Source organism: Cuculus canorus, chromosome 6, assembly GCF_017976375.1.
Source record: "Cuculus canorus isolate bCucCan1 chromosome 6, bCucCan1.pri, whole genome shotgun sequence".
Classification (NCBI taxonomy): domain Eukaryota; kingdom Metazoa; phylum Chordata; class Aves; order Cuculiformes; family Cuculidae; genus Cuculus; species Cuculus canorus.
The window spans coordinates 16459282-16485342 of NC_071406.1; the positions used below are offsets into that span (position 1 = coordinate 16459282).

The 26061-nt window shown below is 50.2% G+C and overlaps 1 protein-coding gene across 1 annotated transcript; it reads right to left on the reverse strand.

The window, feature by feature from the left end:
- Nucleotides 1-3713: 3713 nt before the first annotated feature.
- On the reverse strand, nucleotides 3714-24378 carry IGFBP5 (insulin like growth factor binding protein 5). Its single transcript, XM_009557713.2, has 4 exons — nucleotides 23070-24378; nucleotides 4759-4985; nucleotides 4460-4579; nucleotides 3714-4046 (listed from the first exon to the last, which is right to left on the reverse strand). The coding sequence occupies exons 1-4, from the start codon at nucleotides 23398-23400 to the stop codon at nucleotides 3915-3917; spliced, it is 810 nt and encodes a 269-aa protein (XP_009556008.2). The 5' UTR covers nucleotides 23401-24378; the 3' UTR covers nucleotides 3714-3914.
- Nucleotides 24379-26061: the final 1683 nt, after the last annotated feature.

The window sequence follows — 26061 nt, forward strand, 5'->3', positions numbered from 1 at the left end:
AAACAACAGAGCTACCGTATGTATGTAAAGCTATAAAAAGCTACCGTAAAATGTGTAGTGAGTATTGCTTAAAGATAAAAACCAGGCAGGAAACTCGGAATCTGGTGTGTTTTAACAACTGCGTTACAATGGTGGGTATCATGCGCAGTGACATCTGTCCCGGTGGCAGTGGCGGGGGGCTGGCAGGGCTGGGGAGGGGGGCATAGTAGGCAAGGCTCCTAGCCAGGGCCAGGACAGCGCTCTGGAAGCAAGGTGAACTGTCAGTCGTTAAATATACAATGCTCCGTTTGGGAAAAAAAAAAAAATCAACAATAACAAAATAACCCACCCCAACAAAATGAAAGTTTTCACAGGGAAGGGGGAGAAAAAGAGAAGGGGAGAGAGAGCAGAGAAATAGTGCAAAATGCTCTTGTACTAGTGGTTTTCAAAGTCCACTGCAGTACAGACAAGGGGCAGCCCAGCCACGGAGTGCCACTCCTTGGGGAGATGTGGTGGAAGGGCTGTCCTGACCCCTGCCCCATCCTTGTCCTCTCCTTCCCAGCCAGCACCCTGGGTACCAACATGGGCTTGGTGCAAACCCTGTGGCTGAAGACTCCTGAGCCTTGTGCTTCCCCCTGATGCACAAATTGCCACCACTTACCCATGTGCCTGGATTCACCTCGGGCTGCTTGCCCAGCCCTCCCCAGCTCCCAAATCCGCCCCTTTTGTTTTTCTCGCCCCAAATGCAAAGGACGCTGAGAATGGGAGCACATCACTGCCGCCCCTGAGCAGCGGGTAACCCATCCTGAAGCTGCTTTTTGCCCCCAGGCTCCAACCCCAGTCCTAAACATTAGTGCAGCTGCTGCACAGCCTCGTCCTGCTGGGGATCTTCGAGAGTGGGCGGCCAGGGGGTCACTTGGTGCCACATCCCAGGAAGTGAGGTGGCTTGGAGGGGTGAGGGTGGAGCAGTCTCCTCCTTGCATCCTCCTCCCACCAGGCCGGAGGACTCAGGACAGGCAGGATGTGCAGTGGGGAGGGAGGCTGTACAGGTGCTCTGGGCTTCCAGGGCCACAGCTGATACTCACTTTGTAGGGAGAGGTCAGGACGCACCTTGTGTCCCCCTCCCAGTGTCATTGAGGTGGCCACATCATGAAACCACCACCAGGCCCCATGAGCTGACCCTCACCCTGCAAGGTCTATGGGGAGCCTCTCTGCCCGCTCCCATCCCTCCCTGACGACCCATCTCCTTTCTCTGCAGCCAAAGGCTTTCAAGTTTTGGGAAATCAAACAACAAAACATACAACAATTGAACAAAAAAGCAAGAAAGTGGGAAACAGAGGGAAGAATCTTGGGGAAGGTGGTACTGGCCTATAACAGTCAGGAGGTTTTGCACAGGGACGGTATCAAGAATGGTGACCAGTGGCCCTTGGGATTAGCAAAGAGCTCCTCCTCCTCCTCCTGCTGTCTTCACCCCACCTTCACCGCACCATTAACCCACCACCCTGGTCAAAATGACCCTGCTCCATCAGCCCTGCAAAGCCTTCCCCTGATTTTAGCACCCACCATGCTCCTCTCCAGCAACGCAGGGGTCACCCCAACTCTGACAGGATTTTTGGGGAGGCAGTTCTGCATTTGGTGGCACACTTCCTTCTTTTCAGCAAGGGAAGAGGCCTGACTGCCAGTTCCAAACACACTCCACTGGTCTCTGTGGAAGTCCATCGGCAAAACTCATCCCTGCCATTAACTCCGACAGAAATAACTGCAGGGCATCCAGTTCTTCCCTCAGTCAGGTCAAGTGTCCTGGTGGGGGGCCTGTGGGGTGCTCAGGGGGGTGATGCCATGCCTTGGGAGGCTATGAGGACACCTGACTCGTGATGGAGAGGAGCCTTCGTCAGACCACCTTGGCGGTGAATCCTCCTTGTCTTATTGCTGCTGGCATGGACGCAGCGATGCTGCAGATCCCCTTTCCTCTCTGCCCAGGTCTGTGACGTGCAAAGGAGCTTCAGGGGTGCAGAAACCTTCCCCCTGAGATTAGCTGTGTCCTTTGGCCAGCGCCAGCTGCTGGCTCCATGCATGGCAGTGGGTTGTGTTCTCCATGGGGTGCATGTTTGCACACTGGGACCACAGCACCCAGACCCCACAGCACATTTTCTTTTCCTTCCCTTCATTGTGAGACTTCTTCCCAGCACCAATGTCCTGGAGACCCTTGTCATGGGGAAGCGAGAAGCAAGAGTCCCAAAATTGAATATAAAAATTAAAACCAACAAAAAGCAAGGATGGCAACTGAGAGCTGTCCCAGCACACTGGAGACGGTGGGTCTCCGCGGCGTGGTGGCTGCTGTCACTCAACAAGGAGCTGGATCCCAGGTTAATGGCGAGGGCCTGTTGCAGGATCTTACTGCAGGGCAGGAATGAGCCATGGTAACATAAGCAGTATCTTCAATGTGAAAGGATGGAGACCAGCGTTTTCCTACCCACAGGGAAGGCTATAAACCAGCCTTAACAAAAATCCAAGATAAAACAAAGTTTAGGTTTACGTTTTTTTTTTTTCCCCTGGACCAAACCACTTTTTTGGCTATTGAGAGAAAATTAGAAACAATCATCCCCATAATTGTTCTTCCTTGTGGCAGCAAAGGGTGGTGAAGAGTTTTGGCCCCGATCCCCCTGTCCCCACAAAGGGATGTTTCAGTCTGGACAGTGATGGACTGTGCAGCCCTCGGTGTCGGCAAGGCTCTGATCCCACAGGCATCAGTGCTCCTCTGTAACTCCACTCCTATGCTTAGTCTGGCAGGTTATAATCATTTTTTGGGAGGGTGCAGAATCTGTCCCCTGCTTACAGTTATCCCTCTAGACTGCAGGTTTTGAGGTGAAGTTTTGCAAGGAGGAAACGTCACATCTGTGCACACACACGCTTGCACATAGGCACATGCATGCAGGTGACAAATGCTTCCACACTTGGATGGACAACAGTCAGAGTCCCACTTGTCCAAAAACTATTTCTGACCTCCCATTTGAGAGGAACCAGATGGAAAAGGATATCTTTCCTTTTTGGATGATTTCTTTTTGAAGTCCACAAATACGTTTTGGGGGGGGGGGGGGTATTTGTGCCGCTGCAGGAGTTGTGTTTCTCTCCCTGGCTCATCTCCAGACACAAAGGCAGCAGTCCCATGCCTCCTCCACATGTGCTGAAATCTGCCTGGATCCAGGGTGGTCACTTGAGATGGAAATCAAATCAAGTCTCAGTGATGTGGAGAGGAGACTCTGGAGGACTGAAGCACGGAGGAGGAATATGGTGGCTGCAAAGTTTTCTCTTCCAGACCCTTTAGAAAACATCTAGCTCACTAGAAAAAACAAACAAACAAAAAACCTGCCCAAACCCCATACTGGAAAGTCACCAACTTGGAGAGCTTCCTACATTGAGGTGGCCTCTGCTCGCAGCAGGGGAGTATGGGCGATGCTGGGGAGAGGCATGAAGAGGTGTGGGATGGTGAAGCGGCCATGGCTGGTTTGTCTCTGGCTCTGTCCTTTCCTTGCTGAGTCCTTGTTGTCAAGAGGCTGCTGTAGATTCCGAGTCCTCAGTTTTTCTTTTCTTTTCTTTTCTTTTCTTTTCTTTTCTTTTCTTTTCTTTTCTTTTCTTTTCTTTTCTTTTCTTTTCTTTTCTTTTCTTTTCTTTTCTTTTCTTTTCTTTTCTTTTCTTTTCTTTTCTTTTCTTTTCTTTTCTTTTCTTTTCTCTCCTCTTTACTTCTTTCTTTCTCTCTCAATATTTTTCCTTTCTCTGTTTTCTTTTCCTTCCTTTCTCATTTTTCTTTTCCTTTCTTTTTTTCTTCTTACATGAGATGAAAGGAGTCGGAGTCCCGGGGTACGGGGAGGTGCAGAAGGGAGGGTAGAAGGGAGCCTGGGTAGGTAGTGATGGGGGTGGAGGGAGGGGATGTCACTTCACTCCACATTGCTGCTGTCAAATGCATGGCACTGCAGGTCCCCACTCAGGTAGTCAGTCCCTGGCAGCTTCATGCCGTATTTGTCCACGCACCAACACAACCCACGCTTCCGGCCTCGGGAAGGCTTGCACTGGGGAGACATGCAAGGGTAGAGATCAGGAGATGGCCACCAGCCACTGCATGACTCCCTTGCACTGGGCATGAGGATCAGCCCTGCTGTTTGCCTCTTTTTCCCCAGTGATGCAATCCCCTGGGTAGGACCAAGCTCTTGCTCTCTGCTTTCAACACATCTCCACCCCCACTGCTACCCCAGCCCAGAGCTCTCTGACTTTTCCTGCTCCCACACCAGCTCCTTCAGGATGCTTGCCTCAGGCCAGATGGCACTCGGAGCCATCAGCAAGACCACCCACCACCAACCATGCCTGGAAGATGCTCACAACAATCTTCCCACCAGCCCAGCAGAGGAAAAACCTCTGTCCTTTCCATCCAGGGCAGCAGACCCTCCTTGGGTGGGAAGCATCCCTCCTTGGGGCTCTTTCTTACCTGCTTCCTCTTGTAGAAGCCCTTTCGGTCACAGTTGGGGAGGTGAACAGCACGGGGGACCATCCTCTGGCTGCTCTTGAGCTCCTGCAGGGATGCCTCCATGTGCCTGCGGCATGGGCCCTGCAAGCAGGGAGAAGATGGAGCATGAGAAGGGGAGCACCTCGAAGCAAGCCTCCAGCTGCAAATGCCCCCAGGTCCCCTGTCCCCTGCCACCGGCACCCATTCCCCAGGGGGACAAAGCCCTCCCAGAGCCCCCTTTCCACAGAAGCCACAGAAGGAGGAAAGGTGAAGGCACCCACCAACTCAAACTCTTGCCGGAGTTCGGGGATGATGACACGGGGGTGTGCCGTGTTCTCAGCCATGCCCACAAACTTGGCCAGGGTCAGCTTCTTCCGGCGGTCCTTCTTCAAGGCCTCAGCCTTGAGCTCAGAGAGGCGTCCATGCTTGGGCCGGTAGGCTTTGGGTGGGTAGGTCTCCTCTGTCATCTCTGATGTGGTCGGCTCCTCATGCTCTCGAGACTCCCGTTCTGGAAGAGAAGCGGTACCAAACCATCAGGTCTCCATGAGGTGACTGGGGTTTGCTTTTGCATAGGGAGCTTCCTGCTCAACCCCAGAGGACATCTTTGCACCACACAGGACAGGAACAAATGACCAAAGGAACCCCTTTCCCAGCTGCTCCCTACAGCACTGGCTTTATCCCACTGTGTTGGACTTCGCATGGCTTGCATGTGACCCTTGAGCTCAGGCAGGAAAGTGTCTAAGAGCATGGAGAATTTGGGACTCAGGATGGGCTCCTACATACAAGGCCACTGTTGTCTGCAGTGTGTCAGTGGAGAAGGAGTAGTGGGAGTGTTATCCACACCGAGAAAGGACTAGATGACACACAAAGTGTGGCAGAGAAGTCGCTCTTTAGCCATAGTGAGATGACTAAGTGAAAAATTCACACCCAAGCCCGGCTTGCAGATGCAAGAGCAAAAAACCAGCCATTCTCAAAGATGAGACAACTCTGAAGTCAAGGTCAGTCACACAGCAAGGCCATCAAGCGGTTGGCAGACACTTAGGCAGCAATGCTCCAGGCTGCTCAGTGCACAGCCCTGTGCTCATGGGACTGAACCATGCCCCATCTGCTGGCACCTACTGAGCAGCCAGCAAAGCCTGGGGTAACGCTGCCAAGCAATGCTGCCTGACCGTAGCTGCCACCAGTGGTACCAATAGCAAGGGAGGAGCGTGTTTAGGCTCTGCACATGGCAGTCACCTTCCTATACAGCCCCTGGATCGCCCCAGCATGACCTGCACCAGCAGGATGCAGTCAGGAGTTCTGCACAGTTATATATAGGAGAAAACTAGTAACAGTCTAATCTTAGATGACTTGTGACATTTAGTACAGCCACTGGAGCGAAAAGGGTTATTTCTGGACTAAATTTGAACAGAGTATAAGGCTTCTGAGGCTCCACGGTCTCCCAGTTTCTGGTTCCCAGCATCCCTGTGCTGACGCCAGGTTTGGCTGTGGCCAGCAGGCAGGCAAAGGGGAACCCACCACAGTGAGAGTGAAAACATCAGGATGGCTGAAATCCTTCCCTGTAACTGTGATGCCAGTGAACTCAGCTCATTCCCTCTTGCGACACTACAGTAAAGATAGTGAAGCACCAATTTTGCTCCTCCTTGCAACATCATTGCTGGGACAAAAGAAAAAGTTCAGGATGAAAATAAGAGCTGATAAGCCCTCTTCCCCTTTTATTTATGAAAGCAGCCTTTTTTTTTTTTTGTTCTCTTTCCACAAAACGGAGCTGGGTCAGCATCCCAGACTCTGCACTCTCTGAACTGCTTGCAACAACATAAATGGCCCCATGCACCATCCCTGGGACTTACACCTATCCCCATGATGGAATCCTCTTGCCATTTTGCCCCAGGATGCTCTTATGCTTGTGTTCATTTTTTATTGCTGCAGGATTCAAAGGTTCCCCTAGGCTGGGACGCTTCTATTATAGGGGGATGACAGACAAAGGATACAGAAGAGATTGATGAAATTGGGCATCATCTTGTGCCTGACAAAATTACACTGTCCAAAGTGTAGTAGAAGCACAACCTTTGCCACAATAATGTTGTGGCAGTCTGAGGTCTGAAAGGAGACTGGAGACATCTGAATGACTAAGCTCTTCCAGGGCTATGAAACACGCTGTGATCTGTCCCAGGAATCCCCTCTGGCATTGACTGCCAGGGCTGGACAAGGCAGAGCCAGGGCATTTCCCTGGGCTGCCCCATGGTAATTAAGGGGAGGATTCACACCGGTGCAGGCAACCCTGCAATTACTCTAGAGGGGCACACCTCATTACCTCTGTAATAACAAACATGAGAGGCATGGTTACCTGGGCAAACCTAAAATAACAAGAAAGTGGGACAAGGAGTGAGGATTGAGCATGGGATGTCCAGTCCCCAGGACTCACAGTGCAATGGATGTTTGCAGTGGCTCAGCCTGCTCACACAGTCAGCAGCTTCGGCCTCTGCAAACACCTTACTTCTCCGCTTCCTGTCAGCAAGCCAGAGTGGGCTGAGAGCTGGATGCTAACATGGAACCCTTTCAGCAAGGGGAGATGGGAGCCACAGGAGCCCACTGTTCTGCAGAAGGAGCCGAGGGCCAGCATGCACCAAAAGCTGTCCGGCTGTCAGCCTGAGTCCAGCTTTTCTTGCATGGCTGAAAAAGCACCTGAAACTGACCCTCTTTGTGCCCCTCAGCACGCACAGGTGCCTCCTCAAGCAGCGATACGACAAGTGGGACTCCTCTGTCTGCTGCTTGCTCAGCACTGATGTCTAGTTTGGATCTTTATTTCCCAGAGAGAATCCCACAGATGCCTTGGAGGGATCTCTGTACTCCACCCTCTGATTTTTTTATAGCCTTATTTCCTTGAGCAAAAAGGCTGAAGCAGTCCCTGCTCATGAACACTAGGAAATCTGTTCCCTACTTTGATACTAAGAAGACGATTTTGACAAACTAAAGGGTAAAGGTCTCTGACACACAAACTCTAGGCAGCTGGTGAGGGACCTTCCCAGTGCCAACTGGAGAGGGAAAGCCAGAGCTGGGGCAAGCATCACTCAATGCCCTGCTTTGCCTCCTGGCTGGCTCATCCACATCAACCTGCAGCCGTCCACTGCAGCCTGGACCAGAAACCCACGTCAGCATCTCCAGAGTCCCTGCAACCGTCTGCCCATCCTCACCCAACAGCTCGTTCGTTAACCTCTGTCTGGCACCCCGGCTGACTTGTGGCAGGCAGCATTGGCACCGCTGTGCCTCTGCTCCAGAGGAGACGCCAGCAGGAACAACGCCCAATTTCCCCGAATGAGCCCTAATTGTGCCTGTCTGAGACTCAGGAAAGAGGCTGGAATTCCTCGTCCCTCGCTGTCAGGATCTAGTCTGCTGCACAGCCCCTTACCGCCTACTCCCATCCGCCTCGCCAACCCAACGATAGGATTTCAGGCAGCTGTTTGCAGAGGCAAAGCAGGCTAACCCTCCATGTTTCAGCTGTAGGCACAAGGTATAGGCAGAGAGACCATACTCACTCTCTCTTCAGATGGGGGATAGGGGGAAGCAGGGGGTGGGTGGCTCTCAGTTCTTCATTTCTTTTCGCCACTCCTCAGGAGGAGGTGACCTCTCAGCTCACTGGCCACACAGAAGAATGGCATTGCTGGCCAAGTCAAGGATGCCTGGCTAGCCTGGAGGTGAGACTTGGGCTGTAGCCACCTCAAGGAGATGTAAGCCCTACAGCCAAGGCAGGAGACTTAACTCAAAGCCACCCCATGGCTTTGTGTCTGGTTCCGATGTTGCATTGCCCACACAAGACTTGGGAAAGAGCAGCGAGCATCTGGAGATGCTCCTGACACAGGTCAGGCCAGAAGGAGCGTGCTGTTGATGTCCTAATCCATGGCAGGCTCCCATGAAATCTAGGAGACAGAAAATACCCATTGCAGAGCTTGGACTGTCCTCTGCCCTGGGGCTGAGGTCTTAGTGCCTGCTCCCCACTCCAGGCTGGAGTGAAGGAGCTCCGTAGAAGAAGCCATTTCCAGCCCTTTCACCCTGCCCCTACAGAAGGGACACAGAGTAGAAAAACACCAGTCACTGTTTCTGGGAATCTGTAAATTGCTGCTGTCTGGCTGTCTGTTGTCCTTGACAGACATCACCCAGAACAGCCTGTGCGCCTTCCTGCACCTGGGCCAACACCCAGCCTGATGCTTCAGTGCTCCAGAGGTTTTGGACATGTGTGAGGTCCCCACACGTGTGTGTGTGGGGAGGGGGTGTGTGTGTGTACACACCTGGGTGCGGGACATGTGGGAACACCGCCTTCCTGTTTGCTGACATTGCAGAGTACAGCAGGAAGATTTTGCAAAAGGGCTTGAATTTTTGTCACACATTTTCATCCCTCATCCCTTTCTGGCAGAAAGGTAGGAAAATTATCTATTCACCGCTGCTGCAAGTGACCGCTGCTGCAAGTGATCCGTACTCTTGCATCCACAGCCCACTGCTAGAGGACTTGCTGTCCTGTTCAAAAAAAACCCCAAAAGCCACATGCACCTAAGGACAAGCACAACCATAGCACAATCTTGCTAAACAGCTCTCTTGATTATTAAGTCTTATTATTTTCAGCATGAGCACTATTTTAATACACCACTTAAGCATAAAGGTGTTCGAGAAAGACGTAGCGGGCACCTTGGTTAAACCTTTAGCATAGGAATGACAGCAAATACCACTGGTGGAGACCTTAAAAAGTTGCCCAGTCCTTCCTCTGCCCCCAAACTGGACAATCTCTGTTCAGAGGTGCCCATTGCAAGATGGAAATTAAGGCTTACATTAGGGTGAAATGTCGCTAGTTATAGAGCAGCAAGTGTCTCCCACTAAACAGCACAGTGCACAACTCTCCGCTATCCACCAGAGGAGTATTTACCCCCAGGATGAAGTGCACCCCTCCCAGTATGCACATGAAGGAATATCCTCAGCTGCTAGACTTCATGAGTGATCCCAACCCTGCTTTTCCTATGGGCTCCTTGTGATTTTTGGGCCTTGGTAGCAGCTGTCTTTGGAGTACCCCCGGTTTCTGTCACATCACCATTCACACCAAGGTGGCATTTTCCAAACCTAGCTGGGTGATCTCTGACACCTTGTTTTTCTCTTTGGGAGGAGGGACAATGTTTTGGGATCAGATACCTGGGCTGGCAATGGAGAAGGGAAAAAAAATTATGGGAGAGGCTGAGGGAGAGTGCGAGATCTTTTTCTGCAGTTCTCATTGACTGGGACCCTGAAGCCAGATCTAGACACTCTCTCTGAGCTCCACCCATAACAACAGCTCCCTGACACAAAGAGCTGCAGATTCCTATCTATGGCCGCTCCATTATCTGTTAAGACCCACATTGGGTCCTTATGTGTTCCTGCTGGACTTAACATGCACACACAGGCAGAGGCAATGATTGTTGAAATCAATGTTTGTCTTCTTCCCTGTACCTGCTGGAGGGATGAGGTCCTCCCATTTCTCCTTCCACCTCTATCTTTTATGGTACTGGTTCTTGCTGGGCAATGTAAAGCAGCTTCCCTGGGCTCCCTGTGGCTGGGAGATGAGGAACATCAGTGCTGTCCCTGAAAACAGATTTTGCACTTGCAAATCATAGTAGAGATGTACTATTTTTCTTCAGATTGGGTCTTATACAAGAAATCTGTGCTCAGGTCCCTGGCTGGTAAAAACCCCCCACAGTACATTTCCCTCCACTGCCTTCCCCACTTGTCTCTACTCCAGAGAGGATGTGCCTGACCTATGCCAAAACCTCCTTAGATGGGCAGGCAAATTCCTCCCCCAGCCTGGAGATGCACCTGTGACCATGACAAGAAAATCAAAATCCCTCCCTCCTCATCAGCACACCGCTGTGTTTGCATTCCTGAAATACGTTCCCAAAATGCACGCAGGGAAGGGATAACAGAGACAGGGAAAGGATGCAGACCGAGGAGGGTCTTCTAACCTCACGCCCTTTGGCAGCTAGAGAGCACAACTGAGCAAAAGCATTCCTGAGCTCCCTGGAGGATGCTGGGATCAGCCTAGTTAGGGCTTTCACCGCCCTAACAAAGAACAGCTCGTTTATGTTCCCATCAGAGGCACAACCCCCAGTATGGCGGAGAATGGTCCTCAGCCCCTCATCACAGTCCCCCAGGGGTGAGCAGCAAAGCCATCTCAGGCGTGATGCCTGGGACTGGGGTCACTGCTCCAGACCACCGCCCTGGTGAAGTCAGACGGTGATCTCAGGCGGCCGCCCAGCCCGAGGCCGTCTGGCACCCACTGGAGAAGAGGCAGCCAGGGCTGGGGATGCAGACTCCAGCCAGTCCCTCCACTAGCCCAGGGCGTTGGCTGCTAGAGAGCCAGCTGCAATGTGCCTTGGACTTTTGACGAACTTTTGTGCTTTGGTGGGGAATCGACAGCAGGCCAGCACGGCCGGTCTGGTGGGGACTGGCAAGAGAGAATGCTGGTGATGCTCACAGGCGATGAGAGACTGGGAGGAGACACCACACACTGAGAAGGACATAAAAACAGCATCGCTGCTTGGACTGTCACTCCACATGCCCCAAGTCTCAGCAATGTGCAACAGGCGTTTATGACAGATCTGTATCGAGTAACGCCCATCTGCTAACACAGAGGTGCTGGGGTTTCACTTGATGGCTCAACTCCATGTCTAAGTCATTGCAGAGATGCTGCACCCTCTGAATTGTGACCAGGCCCATCACTTGGCTTGAGGGCCTGTTTAAGGGTGGAACGACATATCTCTGGAGCCTCCAGCCTTTCCTCCTGTAACTCCAGTGGTCTCACTTAGGCCTCCAAAGGTCTGAAGTTAGGAAAAATAAATCCCACTACCTTTTCAGTACTGGTCCCCTTGCAGACTGTGGTGTAGCTCTCCTGAGCAGCAGTGCCAAACTTTTTTACAGGCACAGGAGAAGTGGTAAAAAATCCCAGACCCTATTTCTTCCACTGGGAATTAGGTACCTCAACAGCTGACAAAGGCAGCATATCAGCTTCGTGATCTGCAGAGTATGGAAGGAAGTCTTTAGAAGTCAAAGCATCGTGGAACACCCACAGAAACACGCACTTTGCCCCCACCATGCCCAGCCCCATACCAAAGATCAAAGTCCAAACAGTCCACAGTCCAAAAGCAACACAAGCTTTTGGAAGAGAGTTCTGGGGCATCCCAGAACCTTAAATCCCTGTGACAGCATGATAAAAGTTGCTGGCACCTCACTCTCTTCTCCCACGAAGGCATCTTTAAAGAGAAGGATAAGGACCAGTGGAACTAAGCTCAGAGAAAAGACAGAAAAGCTAACAGAGGGCTGGATGGACTCAACCCTAGGTTAAGACTTATCTCCATTTTATTAAGCCAAAGCCCAGTAGGATGCTTGCGAATAGCTCAGGAACACCTGAAGAACCTTGGAGAGCAGGGATGGATGTGCTATTCTATGGTGCTTTTTTAAAAGTTATTGTTTTGGGCTTTGCTGAACTAGCCTGGAAGACCAGTTCTTTCTCAGAAGATTTTTGTCTCCTCAGCAGAAACCTGCGGATGCAGATTCTGCTGCATCAGCCAGGGCTCACCTGCAGAGCGTGAATATCAAGTGCCTGGGCTGCCCCCAGGTTCACACAGGATTCATGGGAACAGGAGATCATCATCCTGATGACCTCAGTGTCCTCATACAGAGCTGGATAGGGGAGAAATGCAGCTCAGCATGTGGGGAAAAAGCTCTCAAGGGAACCAGCTCATGTTTTGGTCTGCTCTGGAAGCACAGGGCCTATCTGTGGGAACGGATCTCTGGGTCAGCATCACTTCTCCGCAGTGCCAGCAAGTGCTGCGGAGGTGAGAGAGGTACAGCTATGGGAACTTGAACCGCAAGGAAGGATCTGCGTTTCTGTATGCCAAATGATACCTTCTTGAGCTGCCATTCCTTGCTGCAGCTACAAAATAAAACTCCCTGGGAGCAACTCTCTAATGCAAGGAGAAAAGCAGATTTAGAGATGGTCTCCTTCCCTACATGTTGCTGGTTGTTAGTTCAGCAGGCTCCAAGCATCTACACTGTACTGGAAGAGCCAAGATTGGGCATCAGCTGCAGCACCGGGCTTGTTCTGACCTGGGATGTACACGCAGGACTGGGGCTCACTGTTGTCTTTGACCTGTCTCTTTCTCTCCAGAGAGCTCCTAAATCTGACTATGATCAGTTCTCAACAGAGGCTTGGGAGCTATCAATGCATGGACAAGACACACCAAATCCAGTGAAGGTCTGAGCCTGTGGTGGACATGCAGTATAGCCAGAGACTTGGGGCTCCCAGCAAAAACCATTCTGGTGCAGTGGGAATGCAAAATGCCTAACCAGTAAAAGAGCTGGGAAACTTTCCAGATCTTCTCCCTCCAGTAAGATGATGAACAAACATCCATCCATTACAATTAAATTAAACCAACATGCGCCATCTTGCAAAACTGCAGGCACTCTGTTTCTAAATAGCTGCTTGTATTAGCCTGAAATTTCCTGAACAAAGTTATCTTCCATGGAACTGAACTAGCAAGTGGAGGGAAAGGAAATACTTCAGGGTTAAATTTACATTGAGAAGCTCCTGTTGCTGATGCACTGATGATAGGAAGATAAAACATATGTCATTCAGATCATCTAGAGACTACAGACGTTCCTCATTCCATACGCTGAAACTGCATGAGACGCTGAGAACTAAACTAAAGAATGACACAGTGAAATCTAAGTAAATTATCTTTCAATATCATAGTGACCAAGACATATCTTTCCTTCGCGGAAACGATGAAATCATTCAGTCTTTTGCATTTTTTCCAACAAAGCAACCCTAGTGGCAGATTCCATTGATTGTAATAAAGGCAGCAAAAAAGCCACCAAGCTGCCATGACTGAAAGCATTAAAGAACAAAGAGAAAAAAAACTCAAGAAAAAGATTGCATGACAGTCTGCATAACTGACAGTAAAAGTGAGGAAAATCTCAAGTAGCTCCTGACAAGCATTATTTTTTACCAGCAGTTTCTCAGTTGGGTTTACCTGTAGCAAAAAGATGGGCAAACCCTTCCTAGAAAACAAATTTATTTTCAGGTCTTCTGAATGAAAATGAGAGTGTGTGAACTGCTTATCTGGCCACCAGATGGGAAGGGATCACCTGAAAAAAACGTCACTATATCTTTAGGAATGAAGGAGGTGTGATGGATTGGAAAAGAAGCCTAATAGCATCCATCAACTATCATTACTGTATGAGAGAGAAGATGACAATGAGGACTTTTTCTTATGGAGGTAACTCAACAGCATGGTGAAGGAAATGTCCCTAGGGAGGAAAAGTAGGTGGCTTAAACTATGTGGGGCCCATCTCCAAAATTCAGCTGAAGGTGGGCATCAATATACACAAGATGTCAAGAAACCTGCACTTGAAAGGAGGATACAGCCAGGGTGTTGATATTATTTTGATCACTGAAATGCAAACATGACAAATCATAGTACAGCCAGGTGCTAAGAAAGCCTTAGAAAGAGAACCAGGAAGAGTGTTGTTTGTAGCCATCAAAAGCTGGAATGTCACTGTGGGTGTTGTAGCATTTTACCATGAGAACAATGCAATTAAGAGAAGACATCTATATTAATAGAGATGATCCCAAGAAGATGACATCCTACTAGAGATTAGCCACTACAGTTTATGCTAAGCTCTCTGGCCTTCTCATGGATGAAGGTAGCTTTTGCCTTTTAGTAGGGTTTTGAATCCAATTTAGTTTCACACCAAACAGAAGCTTTTCACAACTGGCCTACTGGAACTGAATCTGCAAGAGGTCGCTCCCACTGGAGGCTCGTGGTCCCCATCACAAGTTCTATCCTCACTTATATTATTGAGGGTCTCTGCCAGTCTTAGCAGCAGCCACTAACTGGAAGAACCAAGAAAGCCAAACCCTTTGCCCTCCCCACAGAGAGGTAAAGGCACATCAGGTACAGTCTGGAGATGCATCTGTGTCAGGTGCTGGATGAGAACTGGTCCAACACCACAATTATTTCAGGCATGCAGCTGTGTTTGCAACCTCCAGCCTAGCCTAGAGTAATTTCTAGGCCTTCAGCTTGACTTTCACAGTTCTGCCTTAAACCAGATGGAAAAGATCTGTGAGATCATCCATTGCTCATCTCTGTGTTAGCACCAGATGACACATAATCACATGTACTGTCCAACCTGACTTTTACAACCTCCAAGTGATGAGATTGCCACCTCTGCCCTTAGGACTCCCTTTTAAATTCTTAATGGCTCCTTCTCTCAGAAAGCCTTCACCTGGAGTATTATTGGCTATTATTTAATCCCCGAGTCCACCACAGAAAAGTATCGATGTTCACATTCCAACAATATTAATAAGCAGAAACTTGCCCAAGCTTGATTCTAATGGATGACTCTTGTCTCTCCTAGCCATTTTCCTCTCTGCACTGTATCATACACTAACCAATTCCCTTTGATCCAACATGATGCAAAGATGCTTTTCAATGTTAAAAAAATATCGCGTATCCTTTGATGGAGCAAAGGGTGCAGACCTCTATTTTGGGGTTTGAGACTCCAAGGAAGACAACTAATCACCCTTTCCCACAGGTCCAGACCCTTTCTGGAATGATAAAATTGCTGTTGGACTTAGCTGGTTTTCCTGCAACCTCAAGCTGCCTCTTCTATTACAAAACCAAGTAACTGAACACTGAAATGATTATGAAATGATGTGGCAAAATTTCACCTGCTTCTGCTATTTCTTCAGGAAAGCAGGAGTCACAAGTGAAACATTATTAAGATCTATTAAGACATACATGTGGCTATGGCAGCACCATATTTGACTGCTCGACAGGTCTTACACACAGTCCCTAATAAAGCTTTTTTTCTTTTCTGGCATATCCTTTAAATTAAAAAGTGAAAGCTGTGTTCTGTAGTTGTTCACTGGCTTATTTACTAGATTTTCATAATTACTACAATGCACAACATCTGATTTCTTAAGCATGAATAATAAATGGATCTGTTGATTTAATTGTCTTCTGAGGATGAATCCCATATGAATTTGGAAAAAGAAAGTATTTCTACTGGTTTTCTACAAAAAAAGAATTATGACTACTGGCTTACTTTGTATCCAAAGTCACCTTTAAGATACAATCCCTCTTTTTATCTAGGGGATCATTTCCTTAAGTATCTGTCAGGATTACCTTCTTGCCCTTAAATAGCAAGCAGACCAGTTATCTCCATCAACATAACAATTATTTCCATCAGTGAGCCAGCTGTGTCCATCCAACACACAAACAAACCAAACTGCAATAACAGCCCTCAAGGCAGGCAGCTGCTAAGAGCTTTCCAATCCTTCTGAAGCCAAAAGCATCTTGAGCTTTAGCCTCACAGTCCTTCAAGGACTGAGGTAACTGGCTTCCACGAAGGGGATTAGGTACCTGAAAGCATGTGATGCTCTGGGTCTAGTGAGAAGATGTACAGCATCTTGCAGGATCAAGCCAGGCTAATAGGGAACAATGTACCAGTTTGCTGTGGGCAGTATTTACACCTCATTTCCACATTCCATGTGAAAGAAGCAGTACCAAAACAGTGGAGTCACATGGAAAAATTATGGGAACATCAGAGGTGTCTGGAGAATGAGGGCAATATGAGAGCAAGGCTTTATGCAAATGCACACAAGAAGTTCCCACTGACACCACAGGAATAAGTTTAAGATGCATCCTCAAAGTTCAGTGCATTGAATCTCTCTGCAGCCAGGGAAGCTTGGACCTTCCTGCAGGCATAGCTTAAGGCATCTGTGGTCTCCCAGACAGAAGCTCATGGTTAAAAGATATAAACTGATGGGCAGTTAGTGCGTTTGTCCTGGCAACATCATAAACAGACAGGAGATCCACCAAAGCATGCTGAGAAATGGCTTCCTTGAGGGTAAATTTGCCCACATCAAACCACCAAGAGTCCCAAATTTCTGCAGAAACATTACACTGGTTTCTACTGGGATTATCTGCAAGCCGTGGATTGACATAAACACTAAGGGGTCTCCTCAGATCACTAACATCAAAGAGCCACCTCAAACACAACATCTTGCTGAGAGTTGCCTTGGCTACACAGCTGAAAGAACAGCGAGTGTCTTGTGAGAGCTGAGGTGTGACCCTTCCTGGATGGATGGAGGCGTCAAGCATGACCTGTGGCCAATGATCTCAAATGGGCAGCCCTGGGGTCTGGAAGTGCTGGCACAGCCACAACCCTACTCTATGACATGTGGTCAGCTCTGCACATTGCTTCAGGGAGATCTGGCATGAAGGCTCTCGCTAAGTGGCCCTGGGGTGTCCAGGTCTTTGAGGAGGCCCAGCAGGTCTTCAAGGACTCTCAGTGTTCCCTCTCCTCTTCAACAACAGAGCCTCCTTGTGCTTTTGGTGGCTATACCTGTCCTGAGGATAAACAGATAATACCTCCCTTTTTACCTTAAAAAAAATCTCCTTACAAATGACTAGGTGATCATTGTGCTGGCTGCCAGTGAGTTTACCCAGGCCAAAATCTTTGCATCACCTTTGACCTCTGCATGTACCATGTCTTCAAGCCCTGCTGCTTCCTCCTCCTCAATGCTGGAGGCTGTTCCTCCTGCCCTCAGCTTACCACATTTCAGCAAATTCGCCACCTTTCCCCAATTCACTTCTTCTTTCATGCTTTCCCAAAGGGTGGTTGTTGCTGCCTGGGCAAAGAGAAGTTTGCAGGGTCCCAGTGCACTCAGTGCCCCTGATGCTCTCTCCTCTACTGATGCCACCAGGCATCACTGCCCTGGCACATCCAGCAGGAGGATCAGCTGCCCTCCTCAAGCTACAACCTATCTGCACCTTCACTAGAACATCTCTCAAGGTATTTAGCTAATATAGACTCAGCCCATCCAGAAAATACAACCCACTTCCAAACACGGGGGGCGAGTTCAGATCCATGCAGATGGCTGGGAGGAATATCTTCCCTCTCTCTCCTTCTCTGCCTCCCCTTGTTTGATATGCTCACCTGCTGCAGTTCATTTCTTAGCCTTCTGTGGGATGATGAGGTAGGACGGTCTGTATGCCAGTATCTGATCTTGATGGCAAAATACCAATGTACCAGTCATAAGCAGAACCACTACACCAAAGAGAGGTTTCTGTGTGCTGCCTGGAAACCATTCTGCCCCCAGAGACAAAAATGCTCTGTGTGTTTGCACACATTAAATGTTTGTACAGGCGTGTGTGGGCGTGTGAACACAGATACACGTGTGTGTATGCTCACATGTGTATTCTCCTTGTGCATGTTAATCCTGCTGCTCTGCAGCCCACATTGAGGGGCAGGCGTGTTCCAGCAAAATTCAGCTTTTATTTATATCTGACCTTTGAATTTACACTACTAAATGCTTGGTTAAACAAAAAAAAAAAAAAAAAAAAAGGCAGGATTTGCTGTGCCATGAGCTCTTTCATCTCCCCTGTGACTTAGCACAGCTGAAACGAGCTGCAACTTTTCTTAGTGGCTCACCCCACCGAGTAGGAGAGGATGAACCCTGGAGGGGCTGAGGTTGCTGCCTGCCTTCCCAGACTGCTCCCAGGCTTTCCAGTTTGGGTGAAGAGCACTGGGAACTGCCACTGCTGTAACAGCTCCCACAGCTGCTCTGTGATGTCTTTCGACCCAGTGCAAGTAAAACTTCCAGCGGACGTTAGGAGGAAGCAGAGCACCACACTCCCTGTAAGGCAGCACCCACCCGCTGCTTCTTCTCCTCTCCTTCCTCCCCGACTGCCCTGACACACATGTGCCAAACTATGCAACCAGAAGAAACTAGGGGCTGTCCTACAGCTGGCACAAAACGTACTCAAGTTTTCCTTCCCCTCTCTTCTGAGCCTGATGGGACACCTCACCCCGCAGTCATGTGTGCTTCCAGACACACACAACTGTACTCATGCCACTGATGTGCCAAAGCCGCAACAGTCATCTGGGCACAGGATGCTAGTGCTTAAGCATCGACAGGAGGAGGCACACAGCCCTCCTTCAGCATCCCTCAGGTTTTCCAAGGCTCCCATTTAAGGCCAGAACCTGTTCTCTGCTGCAGCAGTACAGACTCTGGAGGGGCTCCCTTCGTTCACCTGGAGCAGGTCCAGGCTGACAGCAGTGTGCAGGAACTCAGAAGCTCTGTCACTCATGCACGCACACACGCCTGCACAGAGCCACGTCTTTTCTCCGGTGAACTCTGCTGGCACCCAGCAGGAATTTCATTTGGATCAACTACTTAATATTCTTGCTCCTTCCTTACAAACCAGGCTGCTGAAAAATCTTTCCAGCCAAGGCCCCTCCTTTCCTGTTTGAACCACCCCATCCCTCCCTCCCCCGTACACACACACCGCAGAAACCTGGCTCTCTTACCAGCACCTTATGGATTTCGCTTTTTTTTTTTAATTTTAATATATTGTTATTGTTGTTGAAACTTTAGATCAAAAGAAAAATGGAGACTTTCCTGTTTCAGATCAGAAGCTTCGCAGGCCTGTTGCTACTAGCTTTCACCTTGACAGCTTGGGAGCTGCTTCGCACAAAGGACCTGCTGCTCCACACAAGCTGGGTCCCTCTTTGAGTGACACACATTCGCACACTCGTGAATCCCAAGTTCCCTGCTCCTATGACCCCTGCCCTAACCCTCGCCCTTCCCCTGGACCTCAGAGTGGGGCTGCCCACCTGCCCTGCTGTGTCCCCATCACTTACCCCTGAAACCCTGCAACCCCAAACCAGGAGCAGAAGTGCATGGGAAGGAGAAACAGGACAGGAGGGAATACGTTGAGAGGGATAAAGGACTGCACTGAACATAAGCTGCAGTAAAGTTGGGCTCGGCAGCACTCCTCTTCTGCCTACTTTCAGCTGACACAGCAAAGATGATTTTCTTAGGGCTAATTCTGCAATGCCCCCTCCCCCTCCTTTCCCCTCCTGGTTATCGTTGGCTCACGGTTTCATGAGGAAACTTGCCAAGTCTTGCTCGCTTTCTAGAAAGAGAGCAGGAATGAGAGGAGAAGGAAATATTTGACAACCTTTGTTTTTCCACAGCCTTTTTAGGGCAGCAGGCTCCAGTCCATGCCCTCCACTCCCCAGCGCTCAGCCTGACCTTGCTGTGTCAGCAGGAGGAAGTCTGGCAGGAGCATAGGGGAGAAAAATGGGAAGAGGTGGTGTATTTCAAAGGAAACATAAACAAAACAGAGAAAGCCCAGAATCCTGCAACCTATCCCATAAATGAAGCTCCTTCATGGTTTTGTACAGGAACAGTCAATTACAGCTGTGATGTTTGGCTTTTGGTAAAAGACAGTGTCTCACTGCAGTGCCAGGAAGGACTACAGGGACCATCCTGTCAGCACCCACACATCCATCTACGAGCCTTTACCAAAGCTCTTTAATCCCACACTTGCCTTCATTTCTGACCAGGAGTACATCCTGCCCAGCAGGTCCATTGTTTCTTAGTACTGCCATGCCCAGCTTACAGATGAGGAAACTGAGGCACTGTACCCAGGAGCATCTTGTCCCCAGGCACAACATCTGGTCTACAGAAGAGCCAAGCCCAGCCTCTCGAGCTTGCACTCTTGCAATACTGCTTGTTGCGTCTCTACCTCTACTATAGGGAGGAAAGCATCTGTGATTTCAAACTCGGCCAGCGCAAGAGCAGAAATAGATAGAAATGCAGTTTGATCTAGTGCTTGCCACTGTCACATACTATATTTTACAGAGTGCTGATTCTTTCTCAGCGGTTCACAGTTCAGGGCCAATTTTGGTCATTGATAGATCGGAGGGCCAGGCCAGCTTCCCCAGCGCGTAGTCCCTGCACTCCTGGCCAAACTGGCAGACACCAGAAAGTTCAACTCGAACTTAATTTCTTTCCTTGTCCCGTTGCTTAGAAACACGCCTATGAAAATATACTTTGTTCTCACATGCTACCAGTCGAATGCCAAGAGAGTTTTTCCCTCTCCCGTCCTTAGGAATTCCTGGTTTATTTTTTATTTCTTTTTTTGCAATCACACAAATCTCAAGAGGAGTGTGCTGGTCTCTTGTGGCTTCCTGCAGCAGCCTGTCCGATCCAGGCTCATCTCCTGGCTGCAAACAAAACCCATCAAAAAGAGCCCCCTGCGGCACTTGGGAAGTCCAAACTGGAAGTGCAGGTGGTTGGTTTTGCAACAAACCTGCAACCTCTTTCCTATCCCCCTCCTTGTTCATTCAACAGGAGCTCCCCATCCGAAGGAAGCCAAAAGCTGCGATATTACAAGCAGACCTGCCAAAGTTTTCATGCAAAGCACCTGCCACAGGACCGCTTTCCTTGGGAAGAGTGAGGCAGGTGGAACAAAAGGAGATTCATGTTGGGAGCCAAGTGCCGAAGCTTTTTTTGGGTGCCTTTGGTCTGCATGGGGCACCCTCGGCCTCACTCTCCCAACCACTCTGTGTTTCAGCTGCATAGCTTTGCCTTCCTGACCACACTGCCCACCCCCACTGGCTGCACACACACGTGCAGGGTAAATAAACACCAAGGATGACGCGCTGCAGGATACTTCACATAGCTCACAGTGGGTTATTGCCCAGCTTCCTGGGCTCCACAGCAGGAATGTGGTTGCTGGCTTCATCCTCGACTCCCTGCACAGGTCCCCTTCCCAGCCCTTGCCCCTTCCAGCTCCCCTGCGGAGAACCAAGCTCACCTTTGCTGTTTCTGGCCAATTTTAGGGGAGTCTGGACATTAGCTGTCATTTGGGAGTGAAGGGGAAGTTATACACACAGAATTTGGCTTTTCAGTAAAGGATGAAGTGTAGCAACACAACCACTGCCTGCAAGCAGCTAAGGGGGAAAACAGTAAAAGCTCCAAGATTTATTAGGTGCTAGAAAGGAGAAACGGACTCCCATTGTGTGGGTATAAGCAGAAGCTTGCTAACAAGCAAAAATGACTTTTATGGACCAAAAAAAAGGTGAGGGTCTTGTTCCTATTTTGCTTTTTTTGCCAAGTGATTCCCCACTCCACTGAGCATGCAGATATTCTCCCTGCCTCCCCTTCACGCCACGACAGCAATACAGATGTATTTGGAAGAATATAGAGAATGCATCTTTGCCCAAGCTACGGGATCCAGAAATTGGAGTTTAACACGTGCCAAAGCGAAGGAACGCTTTCTTTCGTGCTTCTGTCACGTGCAAGGTGCAAACATTTCAGAAGCTTGGCTTTGCACTGCTGCTATCGTGCTAGCCTTGCGCTTGTTTTTAACCTTTTCTTTCTGATTATTAGCCACACCATCATTACTTTTTGCTTGCACATACTCCCTACCCCTAATGCACCTGCACCTTCCTCGACTGAAATGCAGTGCTCAACAAAGACACCCAGCAGTGGGCAGCCAGGAGGAGCAGGCTGCAAGGATCACAAGGAGAAAGCGAGAGGCTGAGCAACAAACCTGGGGGGAGGGCGAGGACTTTACGGATGGGACAGATGGCTTCAAGGAGGTGCCCCTGCCTTCCCCTCTATCTCAAGCTGTTGAGGCCAGCTCGGGCCCCAGACCAAGGTGGAGGAGGATATGGTGAGAGAAAGGGGTCACGGAGAGGGTGAAGACAAGGGATGCAGTAAAGATGTGAAGGATGCAACTGGGAAAGGACTGGGATGCAGCTGTGACTAACAGGGTGCAGCTGGGAGGTGGGGGAGAAAAGCTTTCCACTGGGGATGGGACACCCCAGAGGTGGTGATGGAAGAGGGGGTGGGGGAGGCTGTGAGATGATGCAACAGGAGGGTCGACCACAGCAGGGATGGAAGAACAGCTAGGGGGGTGGAAGAGTACCCGCAGAGATCGAAACGCAGCTGGGGGTTGGGGTGGAAGAGAAGCCAGAAAGATGGAAAAGCAACTGAGGGGGTGGAAGAGCAGTTGGAAAGATGGAAAAGTAGCTGGAAAGGTGGAAGAGCAATAGGGGCATTACAGAGCAGCCACGGGAAGTGATGGTGGTGCAGAAGGAGCTGGAAAAGCAACCGGGGGCTTGGAAAAGCCGCTGGTGGAGGGTGAGAGGTAAAGGAACAGGGAAATAGCTGGAAAGGTACGAAAGCAGCCGGGATGCGTACGTGTGCGTGAGAAAAATCAGGCAGAAAGATGTAAAAGTTGCCAAAGAGATGGAAAAGCAGCTGCTGGTGGTGGAGGGGGAATGGAAGAGCAGTCGGGAAGACAGAAAAGCACACGGTGGGGGAGGGGGGGGGATGAAAAAGCGGCTGGGGAGGGCGAGCATGGAAAAGCGGCCAGAAAGATGGAAAAGTAGCCTGGAAGGTGGAAAAGCAAGCAGATGCATGGAAGAGCACCTGGGAGGATAGAAAAGCAGCCGGAAGGATGGGAAAGCAGCCGGGAGGGCAGGGAAGAGCAGCCAGTGGGAGGGAATAGAAAAGCCATCGGAAAGATGGAAAAGGAGCCGGAAAGGCGGAAAAGCGAGTGGAGCGGCGTGGAAAAGCACCCAGGAAGACGGGGAGAAAAAGCAGTCAGGGGTGGGAAAAGCAGGTGGAAAGGTGGAAAACGAGCCGGCGAGGCGGAAAAGCATCCGGGAAAGATGAGGACGGGAGAAGGGGGGTGGGGTGGGCACTCACCGGCCTTGGCTTGCTCGCGGTAGCTCTTCTCGCTGAGGCAGACGGCCGTGCCGTGCAGCAGGGCGTGCAGCGGCTTCTCCTCGCCCTGCCGCGGGAGGCAGCGCAGCCCGCGGGCGCAGCGCTCCGTGTAGACGCCGCAGGGCTGCCCGGCGGGCAGGGCGCAGGTGAGGCAGCAGCCGCAGCCCGGCTCCTTCACCAGCTCGCAGCCCAGCGGCGGCGGCGGGCAGAGCGACAGCGCCTTGGCGTCGCAGGGCTCGCACTGCACGAAGGAGCCGAGGCACCGCGACAGCCCCGGGCAGGCGCCCAGCAGCACCAGGAGCCGCAGCAGCATCGCGGCGGGGATGCTGCCGGACGGGGCGGGCGGTGCTTGCTGTCCCGCTTACCCCTTCGGGGGGGACAAAAAAAAAATTAAAATATAGAAAAAAAGAAAAATTTCAAAAGGGAAGAGGTTCGGGAAGCGCAGCCCCTCCTTGCAGGCGCCCCACGCTGGGGTTTATTCTGGGGGTGCGAGACCCTCCTGCTTTTCTTTTGCGTTGGGGGGGGGGCGTCTAGGTTTGCTTTTTTTTTTTTTTTCTTTTTCTCCTTTTTTTCCTTTTCTCCTTTCAGCTTTTTCTCGCCTCGAAAGGGAGAATTCGTACCGCGATCCGCGAGAGGGCAGGAAAAAAAAGAGAGAGGGAGGGCAGGCAGGGGGGAAAGGGAGAAAAGCCTGCAGGGGTTGCAGAGCCTACAGGTTGCAGGAGGAGGCGCGGGGGAGCCGGGGGGGATTGGGTGGGTGGGACGGCGAGTTCACACACTCACACAGACACACACACACACACACACACTCTTCCCAAAGGCAGGTTGGGAAGGGAGCAAAAAGTTCCTTGAAAACCAGTGTCCCGCTATTAATGCATCAAAGCGGTCAAGGCGAGGGGAGGGAGATAGGGATGCAGGAGAAGGAAGAGGGGATGCAAATCTCCCCTTCCCTCTCTTCTTCTGCAGGAGAAGGGGGGAAAAAAAAAAAAGTCTCTCTCGACGCAGCGAGGTGCTGGGAAGCTTGGTATGAAGCAAAGTTGTGTTTCGATCGGCTCAGTTCAACCCTCCCACTTTCCTCTTCCGAGATTTGCAAAGGCAAAAAAAGTCGGGAAAAAAAAAAGCCAAAAAAAAGGCAAAAAAAAAAAAAGAAAAAAGTGTTCTGCAAAGTTGGAGTGTTTTGTTGCAAAGTCTGCAAAGGAGCGGTAAAAAACAGGAGGAAAGGGGGGAAAAAAAAACAGAAAAGAGAGGAAAAAAAAATCCACTTTGTAGATCTCCCAACACTTTTCCCCTGGAGAAGTTTCTAAAGAGACTGAATACTGCAGAACAGGCTGTCTTTTAAATAGACTGCCTCTGGCCGCCTGCCAGCCCCTAGCTGCAATTTGAGATCCCAATGACACCTCAGCTTGACGAGGTGCCAGCAGCGAGGGCCCTATCAGTGCACACTCGAGCCGGTGGGGGTGGGGTGCACAGCTTCTGACTTCTGGGCTTCAAACCTCGGGCAGCGATCAAGGATAATATTATGAGGAGAGACAAGGGGAGGAGGAGGGGGAAGGGGAAGCCGAGCACGGGGAAGGAGTGAAAAAAAAAAAAAAAGTTCAGATCTTCATGGTTTAAACCAAAAAAAAAAAAAAATAAGGAGAGAAGTGGTTGCAATGGGGCTGTACATCAGCCTGGGATGCTGAGAGTCTGGGAGGGAGAGGTCAGGGCTCTGAGTTTGGGGAGGAAGGGGAGGATATTAAGTTAGCAGGGCCTGATTCTGCATGCTGTACCCTGTGCTGGGGGAATATGGATCCCCATCTGCTGCCTGGGCAGCTGGTGGGCTGGAAACCCTCAGAGAGAAGGGAAGCTGGTGCATGCACCTTCCCATCAGCTCCAGAGGTGAGCAAAGCAGGGAGATGGCTGGATGCATCCCAGGAAGCCCCTCTTGCTCATCCTGGTCCAGGAAAGCCTTTGTATGTGCAGGGTGCCCAGCTCTGCTCTCCTGCCTCTCTGCCCCTGTGCGAGGAGTAAAAATTGTGTGAGGCTCTGCTCAGTGCCAGGGTGTGCCCCTGACACCCCCCCCCAAACAGCAAGGGTTAATGCAGCTGGACAGTGAGCAGGAGGGAGGCTTAGGCTGCTTGTAGGAACTGTGTTAGATTCCTTTTTGGAAAAGTTCACTGTTGCGTGGAGCATGCCAGAAAACAAGGGGAATTTTGCCATGTGAAGTCCAATTTGCACGTTTTAGCTCATTCTTCTTCTGCCTCTTGCCCTGCACAAAGTGGGGAGAAAAAAAAAAAAAAAGTGCTTTGCAATGCTTATTCTCTGCCCTGGACAGCTTGGGGTTTGTTGTCTTTTGTTCCACCACTGCATTCCTAAGGGTTACAGCTCTCCAGGCCGTGGTCCTTCGCACTTGCCTCCCTCAGTGCCCATTCATTGCTCGGAGCAGGGAAACTGGAAGCACGGCGAAAGGGAATCTCCAAAATTGCAGCGTGCAGCCCTGTGGCCCGCCCAGACAGCTGCGCACAGGGGTGATACACCTGGGGCAGGAGGGTACACTGAACCCAGCTGGGAGGAATGGGGCTGGAGTTCGGTAACAAGCACAGGGTTCTTTACCGGGAGAGTGGTAAATTAAAAGAGATCAGCCAATTCTGGGTGAGGCTTATGTGCGATTCCAGGCAACCTCCTTCCACATATGCACGCACTACTCCAAAGCCTCATATTCTCCAGGTTTCTTTTTAGATCAGTCATCTGTGCAGCTGCATTGCATGGATTTTGCCACTAGAATGCACCCTTATCTATGGTAAGAGGAGGATGGTTGCTTAAAAGTGTTAACTCCTTCTTCTCCAAAATTTCCAAGCTTAAGGCTTCTGTTGCACTTCTCAGGTGTTCCATGTTTTACTGCCTTCCTGCCCCATGTGGGCTCTGTGGTAAAGATTAACTCCCTCCTGTCTTCCCTTCAAAAAGGAAATCCACATTGCAAAGCTTTCCTTTCTACCAA

Bases quoted from the DNA above. Each gene is read 5' to 3' on its own strand.
- IGFBP5 (XM_009557713.2), bottom strand. From the start codon at position 23,400: ATGCTGCTGCGGCTCCTGGTGCTGCTGGGCGCCTGCCCGGGGCTGTCG. The intron at 4,580-4,758 runs GTGGGTGCCTTC...CCCTGCTTGCAG, and splicing joins TCCGGCAAGAGTTTGAGTTG to GGCCCATGCCGCAGGCACAT. The intron at 4,047-4,459 runs GTAAGAAAGAGC...ATGTCTCCCCAG, and splicing joins GCTTCTACAAGAGGAAGCAG to TGCAAGCCTTCCCGAGGCCG.